The 18,870-nt window shown below is 45.3% G+C and overlaps 1 protein-coding gene across 1 annotated transcript in view; it reads right to left on the reverse strand.

Annotated features, from left to right (window-relative positions):
• Positions 1 to 9,247: 9,247 nt before the first annotated feature.
• IL17RD (interleukin 17 receptor D) overlaps positions 9,248 to 18,870 on the reverse strand; it is a 62,529-nt gene continuing 52,906 nt past the window's right edge. The window contains exons 6-13 of the mRNA XM_008146316.3: positions 17,546 to 17,590; positions 17,304 to 17,455; positions 16,195 to 16,260; positions 15,183 to 15,237; positions 14,598 to 14,708; positions 14,209 to 14,393; positions 10,549 to 11,476; positions 9,248 to 9,831 (exon numbers count right to left, since the gene is read on the reverse strand). Coding sequence (XP_008144538.2) covers positions 9,719 to 9,831; positions 10,549 to 11,476; positions 14,209 to 14,393; positions 14,598 to 14,708; positions 15,183 to 15,237; positions 16,195 to 16,260; positions 17,304 to 17,455; positions 17,546 to 17,590 — 1,655 coding nt within the window. The 3' untranslated portion in view covers positions 9,248 to 9,718. The remainder of the gene's footprint in view (positions 9,832 to 10,548; positions 11,477 to 14,208; positions 14,394 to 14,597; positions 14,709 to 15,182; positions 15,238 to 16,194; positions 16,261 to 17,303; positions 17,456 to 17,545; positions 17,591 to 18,870) is intronic.

Here is an 18,870-nt window from a genome sequence, read left to right on the forward strand (position 1 = left end):
TTGAGAATACCTAAGACCTCTCTAATCATAATGCTGAAAATTATATAGTAAAATAATCTCATCAATAAGAATGCACAAGCACACACACGTGTGCAGAACATTGAAGTGCATCTAACTTCACACACCAAAGGCAGGACTTGACCGGTTTGCATTCTGCCACCAGGCATGCTCCAGTCTTTCTCTGCTGCAAGTTCTCCATGGCCTGACCTTGCCCAGCCCAGTGGGAAACATTACATCTTGTCTGGAAGCTGACACCTGCCCACTCCCTGGAAGGTTCATGACCAGTAGGAGTGGAAAAAAACAGGAAGGGGGGTCTCCTCCTGAAGGACCATTATTGGATCTCTGCCCCCTTCCAACTTCTGAAAGTCGGAACATTCCCCTGGCCCCATACTGATAGTTGGTTACAGAAATGCTTTTGTTCACATCCAGAGTGGAGTGTGGTCATCTGTCTGGCACAGGGACCTTGAAGCAGCAAGTCTTGATAAATGTGTCTCTATCAGGGCTAGAAGGCAACCAGGAAAAGAGAAGCCTGGTGAATGGAACGTCAGAAGATCTCAAGAGTTCAGGGTCAACTGTCACAGGCTATGTACAGTCAACTATTAATAACCCCCGAATTACTGTCTTAATTTTGCTAGGAGCACCTCCTCCTCCTCAACACCCATCCTTTCCTTTCTAAACCACCACCAAATCAGCTAGGCATGGTCCCTGGGCTGAAAATCCTAAGAAGAGGGAACACTCTCCCACCCATCTCATTATGGCTCCCCAAGTCCAAGACCTGCTCTTGAACAGAATATCTAATAGCCACTATTTACCAAGTACCTAGCGCTTGTGAAGCATGGCCTTGGGTACATTATAGACCTCATCACATTCAATCCTCACAAAATCCTCTGCAATGCGTATCATTACTATCTTTAAAATTAAAACACACACACACATACACACACATATATACACCCCAGAGGCTCAGAGCAGTTTTGCCACAGCCCCATACATAAAAAAAGGTGCAGTCAGGACAGGGATCATGTTATTCGTCACTGTCCCCAGTACACCCTTTAGACCAGGCGTCCTCAAACTACGGCCCGCGGGCCACATGCGGGTGTTTTTGCCATTTTGTTTTTTTACTTCAAAGTAAGATATGTGCAGTGTGCATAGGAATTTGTTCATAGTTTTTTTTAAACTATAGTCCGGCCCTCCAACGGTCTGAGGGACAGTGAACTGGCCCCCTGTTTAAAAAGTTTGAGGACCCCTGCTTTAGACTCTCAAATGTTGTAAAAGGTTGCATCATCTATAGATGTGACAGATGGTGCAATACCCCTCCAGAAAGATGCCAGGGAACCAAGCCCAACAATCTTACTTTCCCTGAATCCAAAGAATCCACTTGAATTTTTTCTCATTGAAAAAGGCCTTGCTCATGTTTTGTCCATCTTTCCCTTCATTGTATTCTCTTCCTATCCTGTTCTTGGACCAATTCTGTTTTTGTTCCTGTGGATGGTGAGCACAGGTATAATGGAGTGAGGTGAAGAACAGTCACTGAGGACCCACTACACCCAAAACAGCAGCTATATTTTGTATCTCCTCCCTTTTCCACCTGCTTAGCTTACTGCCTGTAGTCTCTTACTCAACAAAAGTAAAATGAGGTTTTTTTCCTTCTTAAAGCCTGCATGGGGAAGCTGGTCTCTGCTCCCTCTAAAGTGTGGGCTTCAAAAAAGCAAAGTAAACCCAGTAGGGAAGCCCCACAGATGCTGGCTACTGTAAGAACCCTAAGCAGCTGTAAAAATGGACTGCTTTCTAACACCATGGTAAAAAGTAGGGTTTCTCATGCTGCCCAAAGAGGACCGCCCCACCCCACTAATAGAAAGTATTAGCTATAACTTCTAATGTAAGAAAAGGAAAGGAATTCACTTACTGCAGCACATGCTTAATGAGACTCTTCTAGACGAGTCATTTTAGAACAAGTTGTTTAACCTTGAACCAAATTTACCCACAGTATTTGGATTGAGAAGTGAACCAAGTCACCATAACTTGCTACTAAAGGTTCTTTCTTTCCCCTATAGACTATATTGAGGGACAGGGTAGCCTGTGGGTTAGGAATAAGGATGCTTCAGACATCTGAATACCAGTGCTGCCAATTCCTTGCCTGTGCCCTCAGTAAAGCTACCTAATTTCCAAGCCTTAGAATCTCAAAAATGAGGATGCTATGCTAATAGTACCTTCCACGTGGGGTTGTGGTGACAAAAGGCATGAGGAGCACTCAGGGCAGGAATTAACCATGCTAACATTCAAAGGTTGTCATCGCTTCCTCTCTGCCGTCACTGCCATCACGGGGAAGCTCTCTGTTGCCTTTGACCACACACGGACACTTGGAGTCCACCACTACCTAGATGACTAGACCTTTTCCAAGGTGACACCTGAGCAGCCTAGGCAGGGTTTGCCACAGCGGATATCCTGGCTCTGCCCCTCACCAGCTGTGAAATCAGGAGTCCGTGGCCACCTCTCTGAGCCTTGTCTATAAAGTGGGGACAGCAAAATTACCCACCTTGAAGAGTAGCTGTGAAGATAACTGAGATGATGGCGTGTAAAGCACTTAGCACTCACACCCTGGCTCTCAGAAATAAGGAGTACCAGCAGAGAGCATGGGATAGAACTCAATATTCTGGATGAATAAACAGGAAAAATGAAGGCTATGCCAAGGTATCTGAGGCAAGAACTGGACAGGATTCTCTCCTCGTGGGAACCACGGTGCCTCGTTGGGAGCTGTTTTACCGCTCCTTCTGTTGGAAGGAAGAGAGGGGGAAGGAACAAGTGAACAAGGAAACCTGATTTTTCAAGTCTTATGCTCCTAAGATCTGAACTGCCACCACCATATTCTTTTCGGGTAATGGCCCTCCACATCTGTGGTTGCTTAAATTAGCAGATGCGAAACTCAGAGATATGGAGGGATCATGTGTGCATCTTATCTGATATACTTATGAAAAAAATCCAGATAAGGGAATTCTCCGTTCAAACCCATGTTGTTCAAGGGGCAACTGTACTATGTGCCAGAAAGCACTTCACATTCATCACCCTGTTTAATTCACCTCGCTGGGAAGTAGGGCCTTTGACTGGTCCAGTCTTTGGATGAGAAACTAAGACCCAAAGATGCAGTCAGAGAGTCACAAGGATAGTAGCAGAGCTGGGAACCGGCCCTGAAGTCAATATGCACCAAGAAGTTAACTCAGCACAGAGCACAAAGGAGACAATGTCTGTCAGAAGAATGAGCAGACACCTCTTTTTCTGTGAATGACAGGAAACGTGTTAGTGGCTCCCAACTTGCAATGGCTCTTGTCAAATTTCTGCAAAGAAAGTCCATTTATTCTGAGAGCCAAGTTTCTTCCTGATGTATTCCTGTTCCTGCTCCAGACACCACACAGGCAACAAGCAACTGCCCACAGGAGGGTGAGGTAAATGGTCAAGGCAGCAGCTTCCTTTCCTCTTAAAGTACAAGGCATACTGACCACCCTCGCCTCCTCACCCTGGATACTCTCTCTCCTTCTCAGAGGGAGAGCCCTCAGAAAACTGGGTTAGCAACCCCAGCTATTCAGGAAACAGGAAAGATAATCTAGAATAATGAATCACCACACTCTTAAAACAAAACACTTTATTTGATGCAGAAATTCTAAAAGTACAAAAACAACATTTTGCAAATGTCAGCTGTGATCTACTGTCACCTATTCAGTTATGTACAAATCGAAAAAGACATTGTTTTCAATGTAAAATAATGCTACAGTCTGTCAGTGCTCACTATTCCACCAGACCCCACAAGGGACAAACTTAAAGATGAAGCAAAGACAATGGCAATAACCACCATGTTCCACAGGTTTTCTCCCAAGAATGTGCTAACAGGGAGCTTCTGTAGTAGGAAAGGAAAAAAACTAACCCTGAAAACAGAAGTTACCTACTCTCTAAGTGAACACATTTGATTTTTACAAGTTTTTTCTGTTCACACTCACTTTTTTTTTTCAAGACAAAAAAAACACATCCTTTAAAAAAAATAACAGATGATTACACATTAGTATAATCCAATGGTAATTTTTTTGTCGAATGAATAGAGCAGTCAGCTTTGTCTACATCACTTACAAACAAAAGATTGCTTCTTTGCATCTGAAGTTTTATGTGGCATAAACAGTCATAATGGTTTGCTTTTGTTACGTCTTCTGGGTGTGAAAACACAGTGCTTGGTCAATTCAGAGCCATGGCTGCAACCTTTTAGAACATAAAAGGCCCGTGGGGAGTCTGTGGTCCCAGCTGAATTCTGGAAAGGAACCAAAGAGCAGGAGAGAAGACACTAACCAAAATTCCCAAGAGGTCTTCATTCGACCTCTGCAATTTAGCCTTTAGCAACTGCTGTCTATCTCACCAGTGGTCAAACTGAAGTCTGAACCATTTTAATAATATTGTGAGTCATAAAGGTAATGTCTAGAGATATAAAAATAAAATCCAAAATTGGGAGGGAGTAGTAGCTGCCACTCAGAAGGTAAGAGCTGGTCTTAAAGAGTACCTTGAAGAAATTCAGGAATTACATTAAACACATTAAGAATGTGCACCAAATGTTTAAGCACGGGGGGAGGGGGGCACATACGATTAAGAGTACTGCCACCAAGAAAAAAAAACCATGACAACAAAAATGGCAATCAAACAATCCCCAAATGAATATAGGTGATACATCATTTTATAAAGTGCCATTAAATTTTTAAGTAGTAAATGAAGCTGGGCACAGAAGAATTTCCTTGTAATCCCCATCCTGAGCTTGGCCTTCACAAAGCACCAATGTGAATAAGGCACCTCATTCTATTTGGGCAGTTAAACTGAGTGTGAAGCTAAGAAACAGAATAGCAGGGAAAATTACTAAGTCCTTGGAAAATAAGAGCTATGAAAAATGGCTTAAGTAGGTGGGATTATTTATCATTGAAATAAAAACTCCAGGGGAATGACTTCACTATGGTTTTCAAACACAGGGAAGGTGACCAGCTGTTCTTTTTCCACTGCACTCGGAACAAAAGAAGGCTGGTTTGAATTTCTATAGGGAAGACATACAAAGAACTATCTGATCAGCAGAATAGGTTACAGAATCTCCTTTGCTGAAAATCCAGAATCCCATCCACAGCCATATGTCTGAAATAATTCAGGCGCAGCCTTGTCTGTCATCAGGGGGAGCATGCTAGATAACCCAAACTTTCACCAACCCCCAAAACTCTGAAATTGGAATCAGAGCTATTGGCTTACAGTCAGACTTCCTTTTGTTTATTTTCACCCTGAGCCTGGAAAGGAGGAGATATAGCAAGGATGACCCAATACTCCATGAGGACTCCTAACTACTATCTCAATACCAAAAAAAAAAAAAGCTTTTCTTGGTATATAATTTCACACCTCCAAACCAGAATCAATTCACAGGTCATTTAAAGCAGAAGACGATGCAAATAACTGGCTCTAGTACACACTGAATTCCTTGCCCTATTCCCCACAATGCCTGCTTTTCCTTATTCAGTCTTGGCCTTAGTTCAGAATTGTACATCATCTAAAAAACTTTTTAAACCAAGAGCTAAAATTACAAATAAGGTCCTTCAGGTTGTACAGTTTAAGTGAAATTGTTTCAAATGTCTTATTTTTTAATTGGAAGAACATAAATCTGATTTTAATATTAACAACTGGCTTGCCTTTCTCTGAAAACACAAAATGTAAATAAAGCAATCAAAACTTTTCAAATACATTCACAATCATATCACATTTCTTTGGGGGAGCAATGAGGGAAAGCAGCACTCCAGCCACTGACTGCATTTAGCAAGAGCATTTTCCGGTGGTACCAGAAATCCGTCATTACCGTGCATGCCTTTCATTTCAAATCTTACGAAGCAGAGACTGGTGACAAACTGGCAGCTAGTGGGCCAAATCAGGTCCACCCATGTGTTCTATTGGGTCTGAATGCATTTTAAAATGTTTTATAATTTAGTTGCCAATTCTAAACAAATCAGAATTTTTCATATAAAAACCCAAATTCTCAGCTTCTCTTGAAAGATGGGAAGATCAGGAAACACTTTGTGTCACAATTGGCTGGAGTACCTGCGGCCTGTAGGTAGGAGAGGAGCCCTTCAGTTTACCATGGTCCCCACCATACCCCATGTCTCCCCAACACTGAGAGGACATGTCACTGCCATTTATAATCACACCTTATTTACCATTACACCTGGCCTGCTACACTGGTGTCCCCTAAAGACATACCATCTACTAAATAAGAGTAGCAGTTTTCACCAACAAAATAGAAAAGTCTAATGACCTTCACATTGGCTTGTCCACTTCTCTCCAATAAAGACATGAAGAGTAATTCCTCTCTCTAAGAGAGCCGAATTAAGTGTTTGGGCAGTTGCATACTGCTATAGGGTTTTCTCTCTTTGGGGAGGAGGGTGTGTTACTTCTTCTCCAAGAAAATAGCTGTTTTTTCTTCCTTTTTTTTTTTTGAAGAAAAGCTGCTCAACCCTTTGTAGGGGGAGGACTCTGAAAAAAATCACATAAACCCACATTTTTAGAGATGGTTTTCCTGTTTGTTTACACTTAAGTCAGGAAACCTGAGACTAGAGGTTGGTTAAAAAAATAATAAAAAAGACACATGTGGCTATGAAGACTAAACTTTGACAAACATACCTGAACTTAAATGACTATACATTGGATTCCAAAGATGTCCGTGTTGCTAAAGACATAATTTTGAACTTCTGATCTGGCACTATCTTCAGTTACTGTTTATGTGTCAATCAAAAACTCTGTCTCTTGACTTTATAGGCTGCCCATCTCATTTTTGTCTCAAAATATTTTTACCTGGCTGAGTCACTGACCTGGGCCTGGATCTGACCTGGATCTGAATGACTTCTTTCTAGAGATCAGTGTGGTTCGAAGGCCCAGGACTTGGCCCTCTGGAGTACCTTATGCCGACAGTGTGGGTGGGCTGGTTTCTCCTAGGTGGTCCCTTGTAGTTGACCTGAGAGAAGAGCACACCTTGACCTGGGCTCTCTGTCACCTTTGATCACTTACTCTCTTGGCAAAGATGACTGTGTCAGATGCTAAGTCCTTTCTGTAGGGTATTGTGAGTTAAGATAAAGAACCAATCTTCAACTACCTGCAGGCTTCTTGGTAACCTGGAACCTTGGACTTATACTTGTCTTCCTGTCCAGAGGACACCACCTGAATTAGCTCCACAAGCCACTGACTCAGGATCAAGGACTTCAGATCATCCCTGTACTCTACTTGTTTCCCCAATGTCTAAAAGCCTGTGACTTACAGAACCTTTATCTGAATTCTGGCTTATCGTTTCCACTGTCCTGAACCATGTGAGAGTCAAAAAAAATGGAGCTCTGCTTAAAACAGATGTTTTGCCTTAATCTACAAGGCAATTATTCCCATTCCCAGGATGAGATGGGGGGAGGAGGAAGTGAAACTAATAAGGCAAAACAAGGAAGTTGGACTTACCAACTTATTCTGAGTTGGACATTCCCAGGGTACAACAGTTTGATTTTGTTGATCACAAATATCTGTGTTTTAAAATAAGTGCCCAAACCTTAAATCCAACCTAAAACAGTACCTGATATTTGGACTAGCACCTTTTTTCCCTCCATTTTCATAAGTGAGTTCACTTAGCAAGCTCTCTGCCCACATTAGGAATGCTCCCCTGGCCCCATCCTCCATGCCGTCACTGGGGCCACTTTCTCATAGATGCCTCCTTTCACAAGCAAGGCTGAATATCTATCCTAAAGTGGCCCTTAGCAGTTCCTTTGGAGCACACACCACTTGGTCTCCATAGAAATCTCTCATAACGTTCTGTTGGCAAGTGGAACTGCCCAAGCTCCTTCACAGGCACGTCGAGAATGGGATGGCAGGACGGTCACATGTGGGCAGGAGCTCTGAGCTTGTCCTCTATTTCACGGTGACAACACGGAACGTCTCTTCTCCAACAACATGCCTGGTTTTATGGGGGAGGCAGTTCTGCTGCTCACTTGTCTCTCCCTCAGAGCAGCTGCAGGAAACTCGATGCCAGAGAACAGACAATCACGTTCTTCTCCCAAGAAGCTGCCAGCTGCCTTTACAGAGCAGGAAGTGTGGCATTTGCATCAAAAATATACACAAACCTTTTCTTTTTCTTTCCAGGAGCATGTAATCTTTCCCTTCCCCACCTGCCAAGCATGTGCTTGGAAAGAGAAGTCCTGCCCATCCCACCTCCCACCCCTCCTCGGGATGTTTCTCAGTGTCCCCTTTAATATCAGTCCTTTTTGCTGGTGTCAAAAACATGGTCCCTGGTGTAAATGCTGAGAAAATAGGGTGCCAAATCCAACAGCACCTATGAAAAGGGTGGAAAAGGATGCTCACACCCCGAAGGGCACAGGGAAGAGAAGGGAACTATTTTCCCTTTGGAAACAGAAATTCTATAGGGAAGTCATTCATAAAAACAGAACATTTTCTTTTTCTTTTTATAGAAAATTCTTTCCTTCTAAGCTCCAAATAGCTGTTTTCGATAGGAAGGAGCACGAGAGATAAATCTTTCATTGGGTGAGTACAAAAGAAACACAGAGTGAAACATGAGTCACAGGCTGGGTTGTGGGGAGAATACTTTCAGATTCAAGAACTTAGTGATTTCAGGTCCCATATCTTCTTTAGACAATATTCGAAGAGCACATACATCTTTGGAACAGTTCCCTCCTTTTCACCTTCTTAAAAAGAGGCTTGTCATTAGTCAAAACCAGTTCAGCAGATTAACTGGCCGCCACCTCCACACACTGCTGTATTTCAGTGGATTCTGACCCCGAATATTCTGGACACAGCTTTTTAGACCAGAAGCCAAATGACACATGAACCTCAACTTCCAGTACTAGAGTCCAGTTGTGTATCAGTACCTCAAAAATAAAATTCCAGGCACCAGCATCTGAGATACAGCGCAGTTAAATGTAGCCCAGGAAAGCTGGGCAGGCAGATCGGGCCCTCGCGTGGTGCTACTCAGACCCAGAGGTGGTCCTGGGAGCTGAGCTCTGGTGCCATTGCATGTTGACCAGCCCAACTCAGACAGAATAGTCTAGACAGTCATCCTGGCCCTGCAGCCCCCACCTCAGCCAGCCACGCCACCCACAAATACATAAACACTCATTTTATAAAAGGTGATCATATATTCAGTCACCTTCTTGACCTTTTAAACAACGATGGCATCATAAGTTCCACACCTAAAGTGGGCAGGAGTATCATCTCTAATGACATGGGTTCCAGATAGACTGGCACTTGATTTCTGTGGTTGTGAAGGTATTAAAAGTGCTTTTTCTACAAAGCATTTCAAATCAAAGTAGCCAACAATGAATAGGCAACGTTTGCAGAGATAAATTAAGTCTGAACGATCAGTGCAGGTATTTTCCTGTTTCTTTTTGTATGTTTCCTCTCTACCTCTCAGTATTGGCTCTAACCCAAGGTCTGACCTACCATGGCAAGCTGTTGTCAGATCTTATGGACATGCCTTTCCGAGCTCCATATGGTTTTAGAAAATTGGAGACTTTGCCAAGATATCTGTTAGAGGATAAGGGCAAGGAGAACAAGTACTGGCACGAATTTCACTCCAAACATCCTCAGCTCCAAGTGGGCTACACAACCAGAGAGATGAGCTGGGGAACCAGAGAGGCGGCAGCTAAAGTGGCAATGCTTAGACTCTTCCGTTTTGTTACAAAGGGGCGACTGCGTGGAGTTCACCAGTGTAGCTGCAGCAACCAGGTTCTGCTTTATACACCCCAGAGGTGAGGAGCTTGGACGGAAGGGCAGGAGGGTCCTCCTCACCTAAGAAGAGAAGAGAGAGCAGAGACACAGGTCACTACACCTCACTAGACTGGGCACTCAGACCAGAACATGGCAGACCCTGGGTTTGGACTACAGGCTTCAGGCAAGTGAGGCAGGCATCCCAACCAGCTCAAGCTGCTAAGAGGTCCTAGTTCCCTTGTGGTGAATCAAGGGTTTGCATGCCTGACTCCAGCTAGTCACAGGCACAGTAAGGATGACACGGCATCCTGCAGGGGCTCCCTGGGGAAACGGGGCCTCCCATAGGGCTCTACTTGGATCCTGTGCTGAGCTGTGGGGAGAATACTGCATCCCTAAACCCAGGTTCAACAGATGTGGCTTTAAAGACATGGGGATAGTGAACAGTGTAAGTCCCAACGAAAATCCGGACGCTCATCTAACACTGTTGGGGACCACTGCATTTTGGTATTCGGATGTTTTTGGAGTTTAGGAAGGTGGCATAGTGCACATGTTGTATATTACAAAACAGGGAACTGAGAGCAGTTCACCGTAATTTAGCATCAGCTCACACATATGAACATTCCCATTACCTGGGAGCAACTGAAACTATCAATGCAGTTGTGTTACTTCCCATCAGGTGTCACTGCCAAACAGGTCTGCACCCAAACTAGGAAAGCACTGTCACGGATATCGGAATTAGGAGCAAACGCTGGGCCTGCATGGGAACGGACCCACTGGCACTTGGGGCCCCCGCCTTACCCAGGCCTGAGGAGGACGACACGCTCTCGGTCAGCGAGGACGTTTCTGTTTGGTCCGCCGAGAGCCCTTCCATGAGAGGCAGAGACAGCTCGGAGGAGGGCACGGAGGAGTCGTAGATGCCCGAGTCCCGCGGCATGCCCGAGGCGCCCACGGCCTTCCCGGCGCGCAGCAGGGGCTGCAGGACCGGGGCGCCCGCGGCCTCCGCGGCCTCGTCGGGGCCCAGCTGCTGCCCCTCTGGTGACCCGGGGGCCGGTACCTCAGCCTTGAGGTCACTTTCGGGCCCCAGTTTGCACATGACGTCATTCAGCACCAGGCCCGAGTCGAACTTCTCCAGGACTGGCTCCTGGCAGCGGAGCGGGGGAGGCTGCGAAGGCACAAACTGCTTCTCAAACCAGTCGGGCTCCTCGTCGATGTACTGGTGCATGTTGCAGATGGCCACGTACAGGGACCGGCCCGCCTTGCTCCGGAAGTAGTTCCTCCTGCTGACGTGTCCGAGCTCCGGGAGGCCGTGGTCTCGCGGGAGGCTAGGGTCTCGCGGGAAGCCGTGGTCTCGCGAGTGCAGGTGAGAGCAGAGCTGGGGCAGGTGGTCCATGAGCTTGTACTTGGTGCTCAGGTCCAGGACGCCAGGGACGTCTCCCTCGCAGGAATAGTCGAAGTAGACGGCGATGAACTTGCTGAGCGCCGCCGAGGAGCTCTGCTTGGCCTGGCGGAGCTTTTCGGCGATGGCGGCCACGGCCACCAGGAAGAGCTCCCCTTTCCCCGAGCCGCGGCCGCCTCCTTTGTGCTTGTAGTTCTTCTTGTCCACGAAGTACTTCATGCCTTTGGAACAGACCACGATGATGAACTGGGACTCGTGGATCTTCTGGATGACCCATTCTCTCTGCCCTTCTCGGCAGAGGCTGAAGTCTTCCCATAGGTCCAGAGCCACCTGGAAAAACAGGACCCACACTCACTCATACAGCCTGGAGTGTCGCACAAGGATTGTTACAAAAGGGCACATCAGCCCTGGCTGGTTTATCTCAGTGGATAGAGCGTCGGCCTGCGAACTGAAGGGTCCCGGGTTCGATTCCAGTCAAGGGCACATGCAGGGGTTACTGACTTGATCCCCAGTGGGAGGTGTGCAGGAGGCAGCCAATCAGTGATTCTCTCTCATCACTACTGTTTCCATCTCTCTCTCCCTCTCCGTTTCTCTCTGAAATCAATATATATATATTATTTATATATTTTTTTTTTAAAGGGCACATCATCTCTCCCTTAATCATTAGCAGTTCTAAGGGGACCTGGCCCCGAGGAACAGCTAACAGTCCATGGGTGACGGTCACACAGCAGACCCTCTGCATCATGCCCTCAGTATAGCATAATGTGGGGTCATTACCACTCCTGTCCTACACGTGAAAAGAAAGAAGCACAGAGCTTCTAGCAACCTGCCTAAGTCACACATCATGTGTGAGGCCCTCAAGGGACTTATCAAGTGTGATGCAGAACATTGAAAACGTAGGCCCTGGGGTTGGTCTACCTGATGAGCGAGGCTGCCTACATGGGCGGCAGGTCCCAGAGAGAAAGCTGGAAGGTGATGGAGGGACGTGGGTGAGGGACCCCAAAGTGGGTTGAGAAATGGGGCTCATGTCTGGATGTCAGTCACCCACAATGTTGGATGACTCATGTCCACAGAGTATGACTGACAAAGAGGACCTCCCCAGCCATCTCAAAGCCATGCTATTTACTACTTGGTCAGTGGCTGGAGAGGAGGGTGAACTGCAGTAACATGGCCGTTATGGTTAACTCATGAGTGACCAGCACTTCCCACCATGACTTCACAGTGGTCTACACAGTCACATCCATACACGGCCTTTAACCCCAAAGGGGGTCTGGTAGGGAGGTTGAGGATGGGAGAAGAAAACCAGGCCCCCTCAGAGGTCTTCACCTCCTCAGACCATTTTCATCTGATTCTACTGAAATCATCTCTTGGCAAGTGTATCTTTCTCCTCCTTTCTTTTCTTCTTCTTCTTCTTTTTTCTTTCTTTTTTTTTTTTTTTGGCTAATTCTCACCCAAGGATATTTTTCCACTGATTTTTTTTAGAGAAAGGATGAAAGGGACAGGGAGAGACAGAGAGAGAGAAACATCAATGTAAGAGACACATCGATTGGTTGCCTCCCGCACATGCACCAACCAGGGCTAGAGATTGATCCTACAACCGAGGTACATACCCTTGACTGGACTGAACCCAGGACCCTTCAGTCCGCAGGTCAACGCTCTATCCACTGAGCCAAACCAACTAGGGCTTCTCTTCCTTTCTATAGCTCAGAAACTAATTCCCGATGGTTATGCCCAAACACAACAGCCCAGTCTGTTGAGGGGGGAGGGGATCTGAAATGACTTTGCCTTCTGCTCTACAGTGTTACCAAAGGGAAGAAACCCTCAACATCTATCTATCCACTTGCTGAAAATAATCCTGAATTGTCTTACACATGCCCTAATTCTTCCAACGTTATAAATTTTAAAGTCTAACAGATTATATACCAAGCATTTTGTAAAATGTTCCTATGTTTAGTCCAGCAATTCCATTTCCAGGCATCTGTCTTTGAAAAATCATTAGAAAGGAGGCAATATTGAAGTACTGAGATGTTTAACAATTTGGAATAACATGGATCACGTGGCTGTTTAAAATTGCAGTTTACATAAAGCTGCTAATTGTGTAAAAAGTTATTAAAATGAGACAGAGAAAATAACTCCGACCTATTCAAAATGCAAAACTGTGTGTATGACTTCATCTATGCAGAAAAAGACTGGAAGAAAATATACCAAATAGTAACCATCATTCCTCATTTCTCCAAGTGGAGATTACAGGCCATTTTTTTGTCATATTTTTCTAGTTTCCAAATTTTCTACAGTATTACACACAATTGTTTGCTGTTGTTTTTTAGCACATGTGCTAATCTGCCAACCTCTCTCTCCACCTTCCTGCATTAGGAAACCAGCCCAGCCTTGTAAATACGTTTTTTGACACTAGGGGGCAGCCTCACCACATGGAGAGATTCTGAGAAACCCGCCAGCAGGCACAAATAACCCAACTACATAATTATTGTACAATTCTTGCATTCGTAAGAAACGTGTCCATGAGAGCTTCAAACTTCGCTCTAAGATTAAGACTATATCATTATAGAATAGCTACGTATGAAGAGCTTAAGTCAAAAGAACAGGTAAGAAACCAGAGCAGACCATTTGAGCACTTGATGCATTATTATTTTCCCTTCTTAGCAAAGCTCCCCCACATTGTCAGACCTGCTGCTTTTCTTGCCCTGATCTCTTTGACCTTCCAGTGCTCTGTCGAGTGACCACCTCTCCCGACCCCCACTACATGCTCCCAGGGCAGCTGCCCTTTGGCCCCATACAACTTCCTGCCAGGTGGGTGCCACTCAAAGCTTCTGAGCAGGAGTGTGTCGGGGATAGAACTGAGCATGAGAAAACAGTTAGTGCTGGTGATGAGTAGAAGAGACTGGAAGGAGAGTGCGAGGCTGACCCCAATTTGGAAGCCAGGCACTGCTGGAGGGCAGGTACCACCTAAGGAGGCCTGGAGGCAGGGAGAGGGTGCGGAGCATGTGCCCCATTCCCCCCCCCCCCCCCCAAAAAAAAAAGGTAAGAGACTTGAGATTCCTTACCTCGCAGCCACAGAAGTCCTGGAGGAAGTAGGCGAAACACTGGACAACGTTCATGTGATTCTGGCCATCTTTACTGGAATAGCAGAGGAAGACCTTGGGCCGCGGCCGCAGCCTCTCTCTGGGGAGTGCCGTGGTGTAGGTGGAGGACTCAGAACTCTCTTCATCTAAATGTGAATATATATTTTCTAAATTTGGAAAAGAAGATAAGATGGATAGCTATGAGCAACGCTTTGTCCTGTTCCCTAAGACTGGGGACCTAATGTCATCTTCAAGAAACAAGAGGTGGCACTTCCACACAGAGTCCAGGAGCTATATGGCCTCCCAGATGCCCGCCTGGAGGGACCAAGCACTCGGGCCCTGCCCGTTGGCGGGACACACCACCCACATACCTTGTTGCTTCTTGCGGCACATCACAGTGAAGAGTGTTGCGAATGCCGATATGACGACCAGCGGCACAGTAATGGCAACAGCTCGGATGGGCCCAGCCCACGGGGAGTGCACTGGGAAATTCCAAAGGGAAGGCTGTTAAACTCAAGCAGCGTAACAGCTTCAAAGAGAAACTGTGTTTTCTTTTTCAGTCTAAGCCACATAACAGGTTCTAGGGCCCCTTGACCACCTTCTCTAGTATTGGTTTGGTGATTTTAAAAAGGATTCATTTTGAAGAAACAGTTCAACAGTTAGTTTGCTAACTGTAAATACCTTTGAGTGAGAATTTTGCCTAAGGAAACCTCCCACCACCGCTTTTCTTCCGAGGACAATTGACTATTTATTTAGTTCCAGAAGACACACACCACACTGCCTTTGATCTTCCAGGCATCCACATTAGAGTGGAGGGAAGTCAGATTTGATGGAACAGCCCTTAAGAGAGAGGAGCTCAAGTTTTTGTTGTGTTTTGTTTTTGTAAAACCATTAGGTACAGAGATACCTTGGTATACTATAGTCCAGAGCCACCGTTTCAAACAAAAAAGCCTTACCTGGCTTTAAAGCATAATGCACCACTTTTCTTGTTGTATTAGTGTCATCCACCAGCTGCAAAACAGAGGATGCTATATTATTATTTTAAGTGATAGCATCTCAACAGATTCCATGCTTTTGTCATCCGTGGGCAGTGCGGGGCGGGAGGAAGGAGAACGGGGTGAGGGAAGGGCTGCCGCCTGCGATCATTCACCAGCAGAGGTAGACACGAATGGTCAGACACATCTCTGCTCTACCAAGTCAAAAGTCGTGACTTCTTCATGAATCAAAGGGTTGTTTGTTCACTGATGAAACCAGCTAGTGATTCCACGTTCTAACAATTTTCAACTGAAATGGCATCTTACCACTGATCTCACTGAATGCTTTAAGAGGGTGTGTCTGCTCAAAACCACACATTGCTACAGAGTAATGCAAGAACTAAGTGTTTCTACCAAAATGTTAAGACATGTTGGTTGTCTTTGAATAGGAAGGCTATGGACAATTTTTAATTTCTCTTTCTATTTTTCTTTTACTCCTGTTTTTGCAGTATGTTTGATACTGGCAAAGAAATTACAAGAAGAAAAGAAAAAATTCTTATCATTTACATGCTCTTTTAAGCAGAACTTAGAACTCATGTAAATCTATACAGGACAATGTCAGCAGAAACCTAGAAAAGTATAGGCAGATGTAATGGACATAGCTTTTGCTTTGCTGTTTCATTACTAAAACAAGACATTTTAGAAGCTAAAGTTTTAAAAATATACCTTTGTAAGGAAGAAGGAATATAGAAGTTTTAAATCATGGTTATGTGGACTATATGGTCACATAAAAATATTTATTTTGAGATATTTAATTAAAATAATCAAAGATCAATTTCATATAAACTTTTTAAAAAGCATGTTAAGGACCATGTAAAAATATAACTGCACACCTTCAAGGGCTTGAAATTTAGTGTTGTAAACAGTTGGGATTTTAAATGAACTGGACTCGTTCTGTAGAATTAATAATAGGGCTTTCTTGAGTTATACGTACCTCAATTATATAATCACCTGGAGATACATTTTGAAGGAGGCAGCTGGTTGTCTCTGTATTTTGCTCCTGTAAAGAAACAATACTTTTAAAACTTGCTTCTTGGATAAAGGTCATCAGGACCCCTCTGTTCCCTCCAGAACTGAAGATCTCATATAAACTTTTTATTTTTTTTCAGGAGCCGTCAATCAGACCAGAAAGCAACCGTGCTTATTTGCCACATTATCTGAACTTCACTTTGATAAAAGGCCTGGGAGAGCCTGGGACCCCTGTCATCCTACACACTTGGCTGGTGGTACCCTCAGCAGGAATATTTTATTTGAAAACAAAGAAACTATGTAGTTAGAATACCCTTTACTTAATAAAAGGGTGGGGAGAGAAATCACCCGCCTGTGTTTGTGTTTATTTGCCATAATTTTAACGTGAGCAGAAGGTCAAAGGAGGTGACAGCCAGCAGGAAAGCAAAACTGCACACACACAGGAGCATGCCCAGGAAGCCGCTGGGGTCTTCGCCCACCGCTAACCACCTCTCGGGGCTCCCGGGGCGGCCCCGCAGCCCTGTGAACTCCCATGACACCTTTCCTACTCCCTCTGACCGCCTCCAGTGTAAGAACTTGGTCGCTGAGTTTCTACTTAACCTTGGCCTAGGTGGAAAATCAGTAGCCACTGAAATGCCAGTGACATGGCTCCTACATGTACTTTTTCCACTTACAGCTGTGTGACCTCAGGTTCCCCATCTGTACAGTGGGGCTGACAGCAGCCTGTTTCACAGGGTGGTAGGGCTTCCGTGAGCATAAAGCTTGGTGGCTGCCACACAGTGAGCTCCTGATTAATGTTTGAAATATAGAAGAACAAACTAGAAATGCTTCATTACCTTGGGTCCTTGGTAATATCCTTACCGGGCTACATCACCACCGGGATAGCTGGGGTGTAGGTAATTGGGGAGTGAGGGATGACGGCAAAATGACACACCCAGTGATAATATTCTGGAATATCTACCCACTGCTGAGAGTCAACAACACCTAATGCTCATGCGGAACCATCCAAGTTCCAGGGGCTCAGGGGTCACTTTAAAACACGGAGTGTTCCTTTATGTACACCTGGTGGCCCACCTGTTTACAGGTCTTTCGCTTGAAGGGTCCCTCATGCTTGAGTTTGTAATGAAGATAGAAGAAACGGAAGCCAAAGGTGTGTGGGGCGTGGTTGAAGGACACCTGCATATCCGAACCGTGCTGGGTGATATTCAGGTTCCGAGGCTTCCAGACTGGGAGGAGAAAGGACCCAAGTGAGCACCCCAAGGCCACCCGACACCACCGGGGTGGCCCCACGTTGAGGCAAGAACAGCTCTACTTACAGGGCTTGCAGGCCAGGTTGTCCGGCTGTAACAACAGGTCACAGGCTGTTAACAGAGATACATATTTTTGGTTATCGGACAGTTTGACATTTTTCTTGCCCAACAATTCAATAAACATAAATATGTGGCACTGGGTGCAGCTGGGAAGAGTATGAAATACATCGATTCAACACTGATTTTCAGTGCCGTTCAGCTGTATCTTATGAAAACTTGAAAGTGTACAACCTAAACATGTTAATGCAGTTCACTTTATGACAACAGCACAAAGTCACCCAGATTTTAAAAGCTTGCCAAGCGTTACGCAGTGTCAAGGCCAGCAGCCAAGGGCTGCAGGAGTGTTCGTGCTACTGCCACCTGGAGCCTGCTTTCGCTGTAAACAGAAATGCCGCTGGCCCTGGCCCCCTGTGGAGGTGTTTGGGCACAGGAGATCGAAGTGAGCCCGTTAACTGTCTCCGGCTATTTTAACCTTCACTAGCATTCTAATTTAAAATCCTTTTGATTGAGTCTAAAAGTGACATCAGGCATTTACTAAGGAGTAGTAGCATCCACCATGCTGAAAACCAGGCACCGAAGCCAATACTTTGAAACTATTTCAATGCAATAAAAACACAGTGAGAGAGGCCAAACAGCTAGTTCAATATGCCATGTTACTAACCCAGGGAGAACCTTCTGGAAAAGGTCCATACAATTCCAAGAAAACCAAAGGCAGCCTCAAGGTCACTGTACTGAAATAGTGATAAACACATCTCCTGCCTCCACCTCAGACCCCAAGAGACACACTGACTGATTCCAATGGGAAAAACTAATCTTAAATTATGCCAAGTCTGCCCAGCTGGTGTGGCTTAGTGGTTGAGCGTCAACTCATGCACCAGGTCACCGGTTTGATTCCTGATCCGGGCACATGCCTAGGTTGCGGGCTCGATCCCCAGTGGGGGGGCATGAGGAGGCAGCTAGTCATTGCTTCTCTCTCATCAATGTTTCTATCTATCCCTCTCCCTTCCTCTCTGAAATCAATAAAAATCGTACTTGCCTGGCCAGCATGGCTCAGTGGTTGAGCGTCAACCTATAAACCAGGAGGTTACGGTTCGATTCCCAGTCAGAGCATATGCCCGGGTTGTGGGCTTGATCCCCAGTGTGGGGCATGCAGGAGGCAGCCCATCAATGATTCTCTCATCATTGATGTTTCAATCTCTTTCTCCCTCTTCCCTTCCTCTCTCTGAAATCAATAAAAATATATTTTTAAAAAAAACCATACTTAAAAAATTATGCTAGGTTTGATTTAGGCAAGTTTTTCATGAACACATGCTTTGGATCCTCCCTCTGGT

Source organism: Eptesicus fuscus, chromosome 18 (genome assembly GCF_027574615.1).
Source record: "Eptesicus fuscus isolate TK198812 chromosome 18, DD_ASM_mEF_20220401, whole genome shotgun sequence".
NCBI classification, from domain to species: Eukaryota; Metazoa; Chordata; class Mammalia; order Chiroptera; family Vespertilionidae; genus Eptesicus; species Eptesicus fuscus.